At 36.8% G+C, this 17,474-nt stretch overlaps 1 protein-coding gene across 4 annotated transcripts in view; it reads left to right on the top strand.

Moving 5' to 3' along the window:
- The window catches only part of sfmbt2 (Scm like with four mbt domains 2), a 50,327-nt gene that overhangs the window by 1,243 nt on the left and 31,610 nt on the right, over positions 1-17,474 (top strand). For 2 of the 4 annotated variants that reach the window (XM_077233974.1, XM_077233972.1), the window contains exons 2-3: positions 12,655-12,749; positions 14,321-14,561. In XM_077233974.1, the coding sequence (XP_077090089.1) occupies positions 12,657-12,749; positions 14,321-14,561 (334 nt within the window). In that variant the 5' untranslated portion in view covers positions 12,655-12,656. Of the gene's footprint in view, positions 1-5,578; positions 5,845-12,654; positions 12,750-14,320; positions 14,562-17,474 lie in introns of those variants that run through there. The other 2 variants (XM_077233973.1, XM_077233971.1) reach the window with 2 other exon arrangements.

The raw sequence follows: 17,474 nt of genomic DNA, 5'->3' as shown, positions 1-17,474 counted from the left end.
AAATTGTCCCATAGGAAATCAATATAGGAAATCACACAAGTTTACAATAAATAACATTGACTATGTAAACTATTTGTTCAGTTGTTGATATGGTATGGCATATTTTTCACTAAGGTTGACTTTATTTACAATGTGGCGTAGAAGACCATGTGCATTTTAGGAGCTGTTGTCACGTTTGTGTAGATTTTGTTAAATTATGTTTGATGTTCTGAGTTCATATCTTTTATTTTGAAGTTTAATCATAAACATTTTATTTTGTTTATTTAATCATCAAGTTCATAGTCTTTTGCCGTGTCTGAAATCGCATACTCTCTTGTTTAGAATAATTACTTTGTGACTGTTAAAAAATAATGTTCTATATTATGAATGAAATCTGGACAGACATGTTGTCATTGTCATGTGTTGTACCAGTGCCAGTTGCGTTTCTTCATGGCCTCATGGGATAGTAAAGTGTTGATCAGCTGCAACTCAGAATCTCGAAAGAAGTAGTAAGTCATCCGGTTACTTTTTGCCAACTGTTTCATGAATACTGGGCATACTCTTTTGCACAATGTTTTTCACCTTCCATGGTGAAGCCTGCGGAGATGTAGACCAAGATGGAATCGGCAGAAACGGGTACCATGGCGGATCAGAAGACAACAGGGAATCAGGAGGCCGAGGCAGAGCCGACAGAGCAGAAAACCGAGCTGGAACAGGCCATGGTGTAGCTGTAGACCACTCAAGGGTGAACTCGGAGACAGCATTCATGGCCATAATAGGGAACTCACGAAACTCAGGGACGGTACTCCTGGCCATGCAATACAGGCAGGGAACACGGGGAACTTGGAGACTGCATTCCTGACCATGACAGTACAACCAGGCAACACAGGGAACTCAGAGATTATACTCATGGCCATGGCAGAACAGATAGTGTGCTTGTGTGGCTCCAGGGCTGAAGTGAGCTCTGGGGGACCTGCAGCAGAGTCAGCCACTTCAGATGAGGAGGTGTGTGACAAACAAAATAATAGACAAACCATCACAGGAAGCAGTAATGACAGGGGTAGCACTTTTAGGACCATTGGAGTAGGGACCACCGGGTTTGGGCTCTTTGGGACCACCGAAGCAGGGACTGCCAGACTTGGGAACTCTGGGACCCCTGAAGCAAAGTCTGCAGGGCTTGAGACATATGTGGCCACTGGCTTAGGGAGTGCTGGGACCACCAGGCTTGGTAGCACTGGTTTCACTGGAGTTAGGGGGCTGGGATCATCAGGCTTGGGACCACCAGGCAAGGTAGCACTGGTTCCACAGGAGTTAGGGGGCTGGGAGCATCAGGCTTGGGACCACCAGGCTAGGGAGCACTGGGACAACCAGACTTGGGACCATTGGGCTAGGGAGTGCTGGGACCACTGGACTTGGGTGTGCTGGGACTAATATGCTTAGAAACACTGGGCTTGGGAGTGATAGGACCACCAGGCTAGGTAGCACTGGCTCCACAGGAGTTAGGGGTCTGGGACCATCAGGCTTGGGACCACCAGGCTAGGGAGCACTGGGACAACCAGACTTGGGACCATTGTGCTAGGGAGTGCTGGGGCCACTGGACTTGGGTGTGCTGGGACTAATATGCTTAGGAACACTGGGCTTGGGAGTGATAGGACCACCAGGCTAGGTAGCACTGGCTCCACAGGAGTTAGGGGTCTGGGACCATCAGGCTTAGGACCATCAGGCTAGGGAGCACACTGACCAATGGACTTGGGACCACTGGGCTAGAAATTGCTGGGACCATCTGAATTGGGACCACTGGCCAAGGGAGTGCTGGTACCACCGGACTATAGGGAGCATTGGGAACAACAGGCTAGGGAATGCTGGGACCACCTTAATTAGGACCAACAGGTTAGGGAGTGCTTAGACCACTGGACTTGGGAACACTGAGACCACCAGGCTAGGGAGCTTTATCCCTCTCCTCTTTGAGCCATAATAAGGAGTGAGCATGAGGTAGCACAGGGTGCCACCACTGGCTGGGAAGTGCTGAGGCCCAATGTGGGAGAAGCAATGTATCCCACACTGTAGGAAGAGAGGCAGAGTCTTAGAGCATAATTAATTAACTTTTCCAATGTTAAGTCACATCTGCCTTTTGGCAGACATGATTTAACAGGCTTGTTGTGTCCAAAGGGATACAAGCCCTGAAGGACTTTATCTTCCCAGTCCACACAGCTGGCAAAAGCACAAAAGAGCTCTGTATAGCCTTCAGTGGTGTCCCTCCTCCACCGAAGGCACACAAGCTAATCTGCTGGATCCATTGGTATTGGTCAGGTATCCTGTAACGTTTGGTGACTCAGAGACGAGGGAGAGCAGAATCCAACTGAAGATTATGATTAACTGAAGATTATGACAAGAAACAGAAATCCAGGGAAGAAAGAAAATATCTGCCTTCAATTTTTAAATGCAACCAAATAAGCTGTTTAAGTCATTTCAACTTAAATTACATTAAACTGAAGAAATGTAAAAACATATGTTGTCATAACTTATTGATCTTATTTTATTTTTTATTTTACAGTAAACAGATCGGGTCATTTGACCAATCCGAGCAGAGTAGGATCGCGGAAAGGAGGGGTTAAGAAAGACTGAATCTTCAAACTAACCGTTTTCAGACCTTAAGAAATTAGGTGACGTGCAATGTATATCATTAGAAAACTAAAGTTTATTTTTTTACCTTTGATGCATATAAGTCTTGAGACATCCAAAAAAAGTAGGAACCTTTAAAATAGCATAATAGGGGTGCTTTAACATCCCTTTAACATGAATATTTAACATGAATATTAACGTAATATTTAGAGTTTGCGTTTTACTGTTTTTATTCATTTTGAGGTTAATTTATTCATTTTATACTGAATCTGTTTTTGTGCAAGTGAGATGAGTAAATGTATGCTCACATTTAGTCTAAAACTACAATAACCATTATGTTAACACAGCGCACACAGGGCACTTAACTTTCTTTCAACAAGGGGTCAGAAGATCGTCAGTCAATAAATGGGAAAACAAAGTAACTTGCATTACTTATTTGAAAAAGTAACTCAGATATTTTGTTGTAAATTTAACAGTAATGCATTACTTTACCAGTTACTTGAAAAAGTAATCTGATTACGTAATTCCCATTACCCCAAAACAGCACATGATCCTTCAGAAATCCTTTTAAACTGCTGATTTGGTGGTCAAGAAACATTTCTTATTGTTATCAATCTTGAAAACAGTCGTGCTGCTTATTTGAAACGGAAATCATTTGTAAGATTATAAGAGTACAGGTATTTACTGTAACCTTTGATCAATTTAACACATCCTTGCGGAATAAAAGTAATTATTTATTTTTTTTAAATCTCAATGAACCAATTTTTGAACATTTTATAGACTGGACATGAAAAATGCAAACTAAAACTAGAGATTTTGATGGAGGTGATCATAAAAGAAAAGTGTCTGCAAATATACACAGTAAAAATATTTGTTCAGATAACCTAATTTGTTAACATCTAAATTAACTGTTTTATTCAAGCCAAAAATTATTTACTGTAATATTACAATCAAACTGATTAGGTTACACAGATGAAAGTCATTTGAAGGGTTTTATCAGGTATCAATCAGAAGAAAAGTTTCTATATAGAACTCTAAATGGTCACTTCATATACTGTATATTCCCATTAGATCATTTTGAATGAATGAATGAATGAATGAATGAATGAATTTGTTTCAATTCGTTGAATTTATTTTCATTGAATTTTATTAATTAAACAGCTCGTAAACATACTTTATCACTAGAAAAAAATGAAATAACTCATTAAACATGAAAGTATTATACAATCATTAAGACTTTTTTTGGCATAAAGGATTCTTTAAAATTAGGTCAAGAGGTCATAGAACCCCAATGAACCCCTTTTCTTTAAGAGTGTAGAATTAGCTCTTTAAAGTAACAACTGGGCTAACCAGATAATATCCAGAGCTAATTTCCCAGTCAAAACTTTTTAGTACTATACCACAGCATGGAGAGGATAAAGCATTGACCCACATTGTCTATCTCCTCTCACAAGGTCTCATGGTAATCTGTCCCTGGAAGAGCTTGTCAAAGTCTCGGTAGATTAAGCTCAAGGCATGAACCATCTGTTACTGTAACATCACTAAGAGGTGCTTATTAGATCAGATCAGTTTTTTTTTGTTTTTTTTTTACAGGACAAGGAATTGCATCTTGTACAGGAGGGTGTTTATATGTGAGTGAGTGTTGATGGGTTTTGCCTGATAAACTAATCCCCTACTTCTGCACCAGTCCTATTGAAAGATTAAAGTGCACTTATTTATAGTGTCAACTATATTGATGTGACTTTAAATTCAATACAGCAATAAAGATGGTTACCACAGGAGGGCAACGGAGGACAATATGAGAACTGAATTTATATGTCTGAGATAGGTCATTTCTAAACAGCATTAATTAATAATAATAAATTAATGCTTTATGTATTAATAAAAATACATTATTATGTATCGGGTAATTTACATTTTTAAAGATATACTGTAATGTTTATTAGAATAAGCCGTGTTAGGTAACCCTTAAAAAAACTTCATGTCTTAAAATCTAAATTAAAAGCTTTCATTAAAGTAAAAACATAAATCATGTTATTATATTAAATCTAATTGGTTACAAAACAAACGTATAAACCATTAGGATTGCATGTTATAACTTTTTACAGTGTAGTCTACATAAAATTATTGTCATAGTCCTATCTTAAAAACAAAGGTTCTTTAGGCATTGATGGTTCCATGAAGAACCCTTTAACATCCATGGAACCTTTCCTTTGCACAAAGGGTTCTTTAGTGGGAAAGATTTAGTTATTACACTTAAAAAAGTTTGTTTAAGAACTTTTTACTGAAAGGTACTTTGGGGAACCAAAAATGGTTCTTGGAAAATGGAATTGAAATAGAAAAATTGTCTCCTTTAATTTTAAAAGTGAAGTATAGTCATATTTGTATAGTATAGTCATATAGTCAAGTGAATGATGATAGCCACTTCATTTTCTGTGAAACTTTTCTAATGACTAAACTTACACAGTTATTTTGTTTTAATTACTTAACATGACTCTAATGAACTGAAAACATGACTAAATCATTTTTCTACTTTTATTTGTTAAGGTTTTTTTATATAGAGAGATTGTGCCCTTGTTTAGGTTATATGATGGAAATTATAGAAACAGAAGGGTGTATTGTTATTTCTTCCTCTTTTTTTTTTTGAGTGGTTTCGGCATAAAATATCACTTTGAACCATACATTAAAATACGTCAGAAAGACGCTTGAAAATGTAAAGCGGTCCAATTACTTTTGCGTAAGTGAAAACAAGTGAGATTGCAACAGCAGCCCCCTCTTGTTGACACTGTCTGTGTCTCAAAACCTAGAGTGTTACCTACATAGAAAGCATTTTATTATCCTTTTTTTGCACGCTCTTGGACAGCATTTTTTGGCCATCAAATTTTCAATAGCTCCAACAAACGATGCATGCGTCACTGATGCCCAAAAGTGCTGCAGGCGCCTGAATGCCCAAATGCTGTCGACTCCGACGGCTCGCAAGGATTTTAGACACAGCCATGAGTTTCCCCACACGAGAGAGGCGGGGGCTTGGGCCTATTTCTATTTATAATGGGCAGAACAAATTTTGCAACTGTAAAGGTCAATGAAGGAGTCGGCTTGAAAATAATCTGTAGATGTTGAGACATGCGCAGATGCGGGATGATGCCATATTGGACACACACATACACACACTCACACACCGCTCCTGCTTCAACCAGAACACCGGATCACTCAATTCGGATAGACGGAAAAAACTCGCATAAGGTAAAAACTACATTATCCGCATGAACTTCATTCTGTAATAGTGATCGTGTATAACACGGACTCGTGCTTCTATGCGCGAATTTCCGCGTACAGGCGCTTTTTCCTCGTTAAAAACATTTGGAGGTTGTTTGTAACAGTCAGAAATATAGGCTACACAAGCGTCTGCGCAAGAGTTGATAAAACGGTCCGAACAAAGTAACCTTATTTTATAACACGAATGTCGAGCGACAGCACTTTCGATTATGTCGATAAAAAATATTTACGATCTGAAGAGACGCGCGCTGAAATGTTGAAAAATAACGTTTATGTAACAAGCGATATATTCGTGTCGCGTTCTTCCTCAAAGATACTCTCGCCCTGTTACTATTGACTTTATTTTCAAACTGCCATTTGACCTCCTTTCGATTTCAAAGGACACAATGTTCACGCATGAATATCAGCACTTAAGTTTACACATTCGGGTGGTGTTCATAGAAATGTTTTTGAACGTCACGAACCGGTCGGTGTAGCCTACGTGCGATTCAGGTGCGCGGAATATGGTCCGAAATCCTCGTTCCTCATGTGTCAAATCCACTTTCAACATGGCGGGTTAAGGTGTGTTAAAACTGCCATGCAAAATCTTTGAAGAAGGAAAAAATAAAACCGCGTTGTTTACGCATCCCGTTTTCGTTTCTTTCGCTGCACCTGGAGGTGGTTTAATGAATTAAATTTAAAGTTGTCGTTTGCCGACGTCTGTGTCGTTTTTTTCCGCTGCAATACTTTTAGAGTGTGTAAAGTACAGTAGTATCTCACATGCTCATACAATATTTCCTGTTTCGCTTTGTGCTGAGCTGAATGCGAGAGACAACATTTTATTCACATATTATTCCTTAATCAAACAGTTCATGAGCCACACAGTTTCGAAAATATATTTACGTGGCGAATGAATAGCCTAAACCGCAATTTTTATATAAAATCGATTATGGCGAATTTGAATTAAAGGCGATTAGTTTTCATCAAAATAGGCCTACGAGTTATTTATTTGATTAGCCTTTACGTTAGTGGATGTCGCCGTAAATCTTTGAGGGTTGTATCCGTTAATTCATGGGCGGATTAAACTCGCAGCATTAATGAAGGGGAAATGGAGTCACCCATTTGATGACGACGAGATGAATTGATATGAAATTATATTTCCCGTTTATTCTCTGTCTGACATGGAAAAGATTAGCTCGAATAAGTCTCTTTATAGCCTTTTTTTGGACTATCATATATATAGAGAAGGCCCATTAAATAAGCATTTGTTTAATAAAACCGTATGAGAAGTAGTAGCCCAGATAACACAATTATCATGCGTTAATTTCATTTCTTCATGAAATCCATCAAATCTTCGATGTGTTGAAGCAGCCTGACGTAGGCCTATGCTACGCTTCAATAAAGCTTGACATTTGAATCGATTGAGACAGAACACATTTTTTCATTAAGGTAAAAAATAAGTATAGAACAATACGCGTTCATATAGACTACGACACCTGAGGAGAAGAGGGTGAGCCGCTAATAAGAGCACGTAATCCCAAAAGTAAGTCAAAAACAGATGGATGGGTGGTCCAAATATTATATATTTAGACCAGTAGCCTATATTAGCGTTATAGGCTACAACTTTGTCAGGGGCTACAAAAGTTTAGCCTATACGAGTTACATGTTGGGGCCAAATAGAAGGTAGTAAACAGAAGTTGCTCTCCTCTGTGGAGGTAACCATAGCAACAGTACGCAGCTTGAGTACGTTCAGTATCGGACAGTAAGTACCCTGCCTACATATAGGCTATGTATTACAAAATATGTGATCATATAGATTTACATACCACACAAATGTAGAAGTGGAGGATTTTTGGGTTGCAGCGAATAGGCTGAAATTGCTTTGGAAGGTCTCTGGAATTCATTGCAGTCTATATAATTCGCACACGTCGTGATTATGTAACATGTAAAGGACTGGTAATCCATATTTAAAGCATCGTTAGCGCACAAACACTTCTAGATGTGCAGTGGGGGTAAGATGAGATATGCGATATGTCATAAGTAATCAGATAGTTTAGCCTCGGTTCGCAGAGATCGGGTGACCGTCCGTTGTGGATTGAATAATGTCATTTACATTCAGGCCGTTGTGACGTAATGTCATTGGACGTCACGACGCGAGCATGAAAACAAATAGGCTATAGGTGGCCTCCAATACGAATTAGACATAATTACACATTTAAGTGGGTTTGGGGAAACTTTAAACTTTAAAGTGAACTTTATGTTGCGAGGTAAACACATTGGCTTGCAGTGCAGGAATGAATGTTTATTTGGGAAATATAGTTATGTGTACTATCCTACATGACATTTGATAGCATTAGCATCACTTCTCTGAGTATAGGCCAACAGCATGAATTTCCCTTTATAAGGTCAAAAAGGTGTTTTTACAGAGAATGATTTCATGGGTATTTTTCTTTATCCGGTAAAACGTAAATAACTGAATAACTTGGTGATGCCAACATGTTGTGTTTTTGAGAAGTGATGCCATCATATTTCAGTGGCCAATAAGATGCTCCAATGCTTTCATGTTATTATACCAACATGTTATCTATTTGACTTATCATGATCATTTTTGACATTCACACTTGATGCTATGAGTTTCAACTTGATTTTTTCAACTTGACTAAGGTAATTCATAGTGATTGGATTAGATATAATGATCTTAACACTAAGTGTGGCGCATTGTGTAAAACGAGAGAAATAAAACTAGCTATTTTACACTCATTTTCCACATTTTAAAGATAGCAATGCTTGAAGACTTGCATTTCATATATACAAGAAAGCACCAACAGGGGACTGACCAAATAGCTGTGATAGATGCCTGCTTGAGTTCCCAAGATGCACTGCATCTTTAATCATTATACAGATTACTGTTAGTTTTATTGTTTGCTGCTTTTATTTGCGCTGTTGTTTTCACTCTCAGTTATGTGCACACTCTCAGAAAAAAAGGTACACCATCTGGTACCCTTTCAAAATGTACACCTTTGTACCTAAATAGGGCATTTTACTACCTTAAAGGAACACATTGGTACCAAAAGCATATTAGTACCTGAAAAAGGTACATATTAAAACTTTTTAAAGGGTTTGGTCCCAGTGACAGCTGTTGTGCCATTTTCTCTGAGAGTGCAGAGCTCTTTTTTTCACTCTGCACCATTTTTGAAGTTTGTGCTTTAAGTTCTGATATACATGTGTAATTGAATACTGTAATTTAATGATTTCTCGGTCCATTCAAATCATTTTAAAAGGGCTATTTCGGGGCTCTTGCCATACGCATTTTCCTACATTCCTAATAGCATGGAACTTCCTGGAAAACACTAGGCAAATAAGGCACGTATAGTCAAATCATGAATAAAAGCAATTTGTGTGCTGAAAACTCAACTTTTCATGTTGATGTGTAATATTATCAGGGGAAAAAGTATTGCAACCTGCTAAACTAAACAATAGACAGATGAACACTCAGCTAAAAAATTAACAATTCCTCTCTCCAAGTTGCATGATTAAAATGGATTATTAAATGCGTCTGAGACTGAAAAAGGCCAGAGCAGTTTATTTTCATAAGAAACGTAGCACTTCATTGTGTTCCAATAATCCTTTAATTCCCCCTACCACAATTGAACAAGTCCTGGATTAGAGTAAGAAGGGGCATCTGGCTCAATATGAGCTAATCGATAGTACTGCCTGCCTAAAATCTGGATTTATTCTGAAACAGCCCACATCATAGATTAGGGTTGATAATTCACTTTAATCCTGCATCCTCAATCCGGAGATGTCTTTCCACCCACATGCCCAACTGTTCTGGCTGAACCACAAAGAACCCACACAAATCAAGACATCCAAATGACAGCAGCAATGAATATATTTCTTCGTCATTTGAAAATTACTCATCGTCAAAAAGCAAACCTACTTTTTGATACTAATAAATGTACATTTTTGCTTATATTTATAATGGACAGTAGTATTATATTTACCCCTGTAGATTTTTTGTTTGCCCAGATTATGAGAAATGGATCGTATTTCTTTCTGATAGAATTTTGGATGCAGATTCTGGTCAGTTGGAACAAAACATTTTTTCCTCATTTAAAGCCCACTCAAGTCTCATTGAATCCATGTCAATTTCCTCTTTGATTCTCATTTTTCTCGACCGGGGTTGTGCGGAACACCACCAGAAATATCTCAGAAATGAGTGACAGAACCATAATATTTTTTCAACTGCTGTGTTTATAACACACACACACACACACATACACACACAAACACACACACACACACGTACACACACGTACACACACACACACACACATAACGATACACTGTCATCATGGCAAATATTGTGAGTGAGTCATTTGCAAGGAAGTGGTTTCGGTGTTAAAGTGCACTTCTTGTTCATAGTTCCATCTGAAACCAGGACTTCAATAGAAGAAAAATACATCAGTGTCACAATGTATGCATTATTCATTGCACTTCTAAAACTAAAGGTTTCTTAATGGTTATTTGGAGCACCTTTGGTTCCCTTTTTTCTTATAATGAATCAAAGTTGTTCTTAAGGGGGGGAAAGTTCTTGATGTTACACTATAGGTTCTTCAGATCAGCATATACGTTTCTGGGTTCTTTAACTCTTTCCTATCTGCGTTTTTTTTATAATAAGTTTTTATTTTATTTTATCAGCATTTTGATAATTTTTCAAAAAAAGTTCATGTCCCCCTGAATATTTTTTTGTATGGATATCTGAACTTGCAGTATATCAAAAGAAAGAAACAACCTCTTATTTTAAACAAAACAAACAAACTAAACATTATACCCTAGCTTTGTTTTTTACAAATACTTGAAAGTTTAGGGAGAAGAAGCTGGAAAATTCCGTTAATGGCGGGGAAAGAGTTAAGCACCAGTACAGATGGTTTTCTAAAGAACTAGAGAATAAAAAGTTCTTTGACATCATAAAACCCTTTTTTAGCCACAATTGGAAGCTTTATTTTAAAGAATGGTGTATTGGGAATTGAATTAATTAGATTAAATGTAGGCCTATACTAGCATAAGATTGAAATGATCTTTGTTAACCGAGTTAATAATCCAGCATTTCTATAGGTTATAGTTAGGATAGAAACTGTATTTAATTTGATGCGAATTAACAATGGAGTGAATAATATGTTAGATTTGATATATGAAGGTAATAAGGTGTAGCTTGTGTTGAGATAAGTTTGTATCTTTGTGAGTTTTTGAAAAGATCTAGTATTGATGTCGAATTGTGATCTTATTTTAGGTTTAATGTAACATCCTTTACATTTATTTATGTTTAACTGTGCTGTTCAATAATTTATCTTGCTAGATATGCTTCACTGCTTTCTAAACTTTGTGGCTAGGCTTAGTTAGTATGATAAAATATTATGAATGGATGTCTTAACACCTGTTGAGCAATGAAAAGTCCATTTGTTTTGAGAGTAATCGGTATAAAAATAGATGTGATCTTTAACAGTTTGCCATCTGTAGAAAAAACCTTCATCACTGAAAATCTATGGGATTTTTTTTTCACTTTTATTGTCTGCAGGTGAAAATTGTTAGTCAGAATGCTAGAAAAGTATGGCAATATGGAAGTTTACCATATTGTATCCATTGTATTAGATGAATGAGGGTTTATTTTGAATCTTTTAGAGGATTTGTAATGAACAATCACTCAGCAGTGCATGCTCAGCATTGACTGCTGGGAAAACACACTAGATTTTCCCACGTTTTATTTTTTTTCTAAGTGAAACGTGATGACTCATAAATGGCTTGATTTTAAAACCTTAAGTCATTGGTGTATTTATTATAATTATGTTATGAGATTAGCTCTTTGGTCAAGCTTGGAATTCTTCTCGCATTTTCTCATCAAAACACATCATTGCATTTACATCATTCTACAATCTTGTATGATAGTGATAGTGGATCACAGACCATTTTCTTTAAGACCAGAAACAAATTATATGCAAGTACACAAATGTGAATTAACAAACAACAAACCTCATCATCATGTTACGTTTCTGAGTGAAACATATTCAATGCAAAAAAATGTTGGGCAGAGTTTGATTTAATGAGAAATGAAATGTGCCGTGAGAGATTTAGATCAGATAACTGACCATAGAAAATGGTTTACAGTTTACTCGCTATGAGTTAAAGTCCCCCTGTGGTGAAAATCAAGATTTGAATGTTGTTTATATGTCTGTGTAGTTTTTTTAACCTTGTGTAAATTCATAAGTCAACACCATTGCTCAGTATTTTCTGCACTGAACCAAAGACACTCTCAAAAACGGTTGGAAATCACTGGTGTTTCTGACGTCACAAACTACCTTGTAACCAATCATGACAATGTGTGATCGAGTGGATCTCTGAGTTGGTCTAAGTGAGTGGAGACGGGGCTAATTTGCATATCCATAGAATCGCGTATACTAAATTAAGCAAGGTTGTATAGTTCAATTCAAGCTATTTTAAGGCATGACAGGTTTTTTTGTCAAGGAAAAAACTTTTAAATATGTAATTTTGATGATTAAAGATGAGTTTTAAGGGATACAATTAATGACTGCAGGGGGGTTTTTAGAATTGCATTGGGACGTTTTGGAACACACGAAATTGAGCTAGTTAGAAACGTTTGCATTCATGTAATTCGTGCACTTGCATTTTATATAATATGTTTCCTCCTATTTCCTGCCATACCACACCAATACCAACAGTACCAACAACAAACTCTAACATGCATGCATATACAAACTCTCTTTCTTTGTCTCCCAACAGGCATGGATTGTGCAGAGGAGGAGGTGGATTTTAACTGGGAGGAGTACCTCGAAGAGACTGGAGCCACTGCCGCACCTCACACTTCATTCAGACATGTGAGAACACACAGACAGAATGTCTCAATATACTTATTTATTGAACACGATTTTTAATTCAGCAAAGACGCATTAAATATGGCATTAAATGCTTTAGAGTCAATGATTGGATCATAAATTTGATGCATAAATTATACCAAAAATGTATGCACCTCTTGATGGAAATAAATGTTGTGATCATAGGCGGAGCATGCCATGGGTAAGAAATGAACAGGGGCTTGGGCCAAATATGCACCTGCACATTTAAACCAAATCTAGTAATAAAATCTAGCGTGTTAGATTTTAAAATAAAGTCTAGTTAGGAATGCAATGGCCAAGACATTATGACATTGTGTAGGCTAAAGAAGATGTTCATTGTACAGTCAGCTTAATTGATTAGCAGAACTTTGTGAGATTGCAATGAATTGAGATGAGTGACAGCTTAGTGATTAAAGGGAGCGCTTTTATGCGCGCTTTTCAGGCGATAATCCATTCAGAATTTGAAGAAAACATTTTGCTGCATTAGTTAAGGCAATGGTTATGGCTATTTATTGTTCGAACTGGTTGGCATGCCAAATTATGCTTGCCTGTTGAAATTATAGTGGTTTGTGAACATAACCACTTTAATAACAAGAGCGTTTATGCTTGGATGTATCGGTTGTTGAAAGGCGGCGCGTAGGTATTTCATGACATTCTGTTTAAATGTGTTTTTAAGGAGGAATCACATCTAGCCTTACCCTAGAGTTGGTTCACGCCAATGGTTGTGAGGTTATTTTTGAAAAGGATTTTTGGTCAAGATCTTGTATTGGCAATGCAATAGTCAAGCACTCTGTAAAGTCTCTTCCAGCACATCCCAAAGACTTTCAATGAGTTTAAGTTCTGGACTCAGAAGTGCTAATTAATGTGTGAAAATGATTCTTCATGCTCCCTCCCAACCATTCTTTCACAATTTGAGCCTAATGCATCTTGGCTTTGTCATCCTAGAATATGGCCATGATGTGTCTTCCTAAATGAAAAGCTACACACTCCATCAATTAGGGTTAGAAGAACTCTTTCCAAACACATAACATGCTAGAAACATAATAATCACTGCAATAATGATCCAATCATAGATTCTTAAGCATTTCCTTATTTAAATCCAAACATCCACTTTTTTGTTTGGGCACTGTATATATATATACAGTAGTCAACATTTGAGCGGATCAAACAAGTGCATCAAAGTTGTCCTAAGACAAGAAAGGGTATTGTTCAAAATTCTTGTATAACTTTAATGTAAGGTTTTGATCCACTTCAAATGTTGACTAGCTACTGTATATACTATACATGAGCCGACGTGTAACATTTTTTTCACTTTAAGTGAAAGCAAGGTTACAAATACAACCCAGACAACATGAAATACAGGTTAGGTTTTGTGTTGTGTTGGGTTGCTACTTGATGCCAAATTTGAGCCCTGAAGCAAAACCAGTTGAGAATCACACCCATTAAAACGGTTATCAGATTTGTTTTTTACTTTTTAAAGCCGTCAATAAGCCCATACTTTTTTTCATGGAGGAATACTAATTTGTCATACACATTCTGATTGAACCTCACAGGTGGAGCTCAGTCTTCAGAGCAGTTTTCAACCTGGAATGAAGCTTGAAGTAGCTAATAAGGGCACTCTGGATACATATTGGGTGGCCACCATCATAACCACATGTGGTCAGTTGCTATTGTTACGCTACTGTGGCTATGGAGACGACCGCAAGGCTGATTTCTGGTGTGATGTCATGACAGCTGAACTTCATCCTGTCGGCTGGTGCGCTCAGAACAACAAAACGCTTCAGCCACCTGAAGGTAAGGCGCAAATGCACTCAAACTAAGTCCAACACACATTCAGAGATACATGTCTATTTAAACACAGATTAAGTTCATTTTAAAACAGTCCCTCCCGTCTAAACAAATGACATTCAAACACACACACACACTCACACACGCATTTCTTCTGACTATAGCAGCCCACCTTGTTTATTCTTATAATCAACGGCAGAAAGGGTTTGAATACTAGTAAACAAACAATGCAACGTTGTATGAAAATACACGCATTGTCCTCCATTGTGAGCACCATGAGATTTCATTAACTGTAGCTTCTGTAACAGCTGGAAAGTCTTTAGGTTTAAATGGATTATCTTCTCCCAACGGTTGGATTGATTCTTTGGAACTGGATTCTGGTTATCAATGTTATCCAGTGGACCATATAATTTCTTCATGAACTTTAACCCTGATATCAATGTTCGTGCAAACACAGCACTGGTGTTCAGTCTCAGTTCTTTATATTAATCCAGCGCCTGGTATTATATGCGCGTTTATATGCGTGTCACTTGCTGCTTTTGGTAAAGTTATTACTGTAGTCTCGGAAGTATTGTTGAATGCTTCACACAATGTTTATTTTGTCATGTTGGTCAGGGTGAAATTGTTTGTTTGCTATAGACCCTGTTCCTTGAGAGGTTCAGATCCAACCCTGATCAAACTCACCTGTCTGCAATTATCAAGTGCTCCTGAAGATCTTAATTAGCTGCTTCAGTTGTGTTTTATCAGGTTTGGAGCTGAACTTTGCAGGATCTCCAGGAACAGGATTGGGCACCCTTGCTATAAAAAGTCCACATCAGGATAGAGTCACAAATTTAGTTAGAGAAAGGTTAAGGTACGTAAAATGTTCTTTTCGAATGGAAACTGGTCAGGTAAATGTTTAGTTAAGAAAACATGGACAAGTTACTCATTTGTTGAAGACGTTCACCAACCTGAACAGCAGATTCATTGGAGTAGAATAAAATAGAATTAGAATTAGAAGTGAAATTCTTGAAAATGTCTGTCTGTGGAGTTAATATCCTGTGCTACTTGAACAATGAACAATAAGTTATGGCAACATGTGTTTTTACATTGCTTTAACTGCTCAAAATAAGTTTGCAATTTTCATAATTTTTTTATGTTATGCAAGATTCAACTAATTTTTTTAAGTCCGTTTAATGTAATTTAAGTTGAAATTACTTAAACATCCAAGTTGATTGTACTTAAACTTTAAGGCAGCAACTTATTTTTACAGGACAGGTATGGGTTTATTGGAATAAATATCTACATGGGGGAGAAATTAATTACAAAAATAAAAGTTATTATTTGAATGTTTTAATTTTTAAAATATTGTTCAATTGCTATAAATGCAGTTGCTATAAAGAATAATATGTTTGGTTTTCTACCACAAGTAGTTGTAATAATGTAAGAAATGAAAAATATTTATGTATAATGTTAAATATGTAAATAATACAAAAACTGATAATTGTATAGAGATTTGGATTAGAACTTTAAAATTGTGATGTTTGTAGAAGTTATATAAATGATTTTTTTTTTTTTAAAGTCATGGAGATTTCCATATATTTTCTTTCTAGTTAGGGGCTATTCACACAGAATGCGTTTTTGCTTTGAGGCACGTTTTCTAAAAGTAGCACTTCTTTTAACTTGAGCGCCACATTTTTTGGACGCAGTGCCATGCGCGAGACGCAAGCGCAGTGGTCAAACTTGTCTGTCTAGAGTGTTTACATTGAAAAACGAAGGAAAAGTAGCGCAGTGGAATGTAAAAACGCATTCTGTGTGAACGACCAGCTCAGCTCTTTCTAGAAAATTATTTTCAAAAATCACAAACGAGTGGAAAAAATTCCATTGACTGGTCAAAGGTGGGGGAACCTTAACACATGTATAGCTGTTCTAAGGCCATAGGCCAATCATGACCATTTCAGGACTATAGACATTCATTGAGGTACTGTGGTAAAGAGGAACTTTGCCGTTTGCCTACTGCAGATACTACAGCCGAATTTAGATGTGTACCCTGGAACGTGTGGTGTTAATAATATACACAGTGCTCTTAGATGTACTGTATTTTATTATATCATGTCATTAATCCTTTTCAGGAATATAAACCTGTGGCCTGATCTCTTCCAAGACATCTAAAATCATAATTTGGTGGATTAACCAATGTTTGACAGACTCAATATCTTTACGAACCACTGCACACTCCAGATAATAGGGATTGTTCAAATTTTTAAAGAGTAATTAGCTAATTTGTTAGTCACCATGAAATCAGAATTGACAATTCTTATTTTTTAAACGGACTATTGCAGTATTTATTATAAATGATTTATCTGTGGACATCGAGCGACATCTCTTCTTTTTTTTTAACTGATGATGTGTTTACTGGCATGAGGGCGGGATAACCTGTCAATCGCATGACATCACAGCAATAGCAAATGATCCAACAATCCTCAAAGTCAAGTCCCGCCTTACTTTTTTTTGTTTTGTTCAAGAAGCGGTTCCATTCGGATATACGTCATAATACACTATATAAAAAAAAACATTACATTTATGGTAAAACTTTTTTAATGTTTCCAGTTTTACAGGATGCATATATTTTACAACAGTATTTATCTTTAAAAATTAATATTTACTAAAAACTATCGCAACCTCTGTTTCATTGAGACTTTATACCTATTCTAGAAGAATCTGACCATACCCGGTTTGCTCATATCCGAAAATGTTATTTTGGCAAATAAAGTGTTCTCGTCTTCATACTTTGCAGTCACGTGACTACCATGGATGCTAGCCTACAATCAATTATAAAGTGAGGCTATTTTGTTTCCATAGCACATTAACAAAACGTTGAATGACACTAATAACACTAAAAACAATACAATTACTAAATATTAATTAATATCACTAAAA

The sequence above is a fragment of the Siphateles boraxobius genome, unplaced genomic scaffold (assembly GCF_051911475.1).
Source record: "Siphateles boraxobius isolate OS27281-9 unplaced genomic scaffold, OSU_SipBor_1 19, whole genome shotgun sequence".
NCBI lineage: Eukaryota > Metazoa > Chordata > Actinopteri > Cypriniformes > Leuciscidae > Siphateles > Siphateles boraxobius.
Note: the sequence above shows the minus strand (reverse complement) of the source record. Positions and strands in the feature narration are given on the sequence as shown.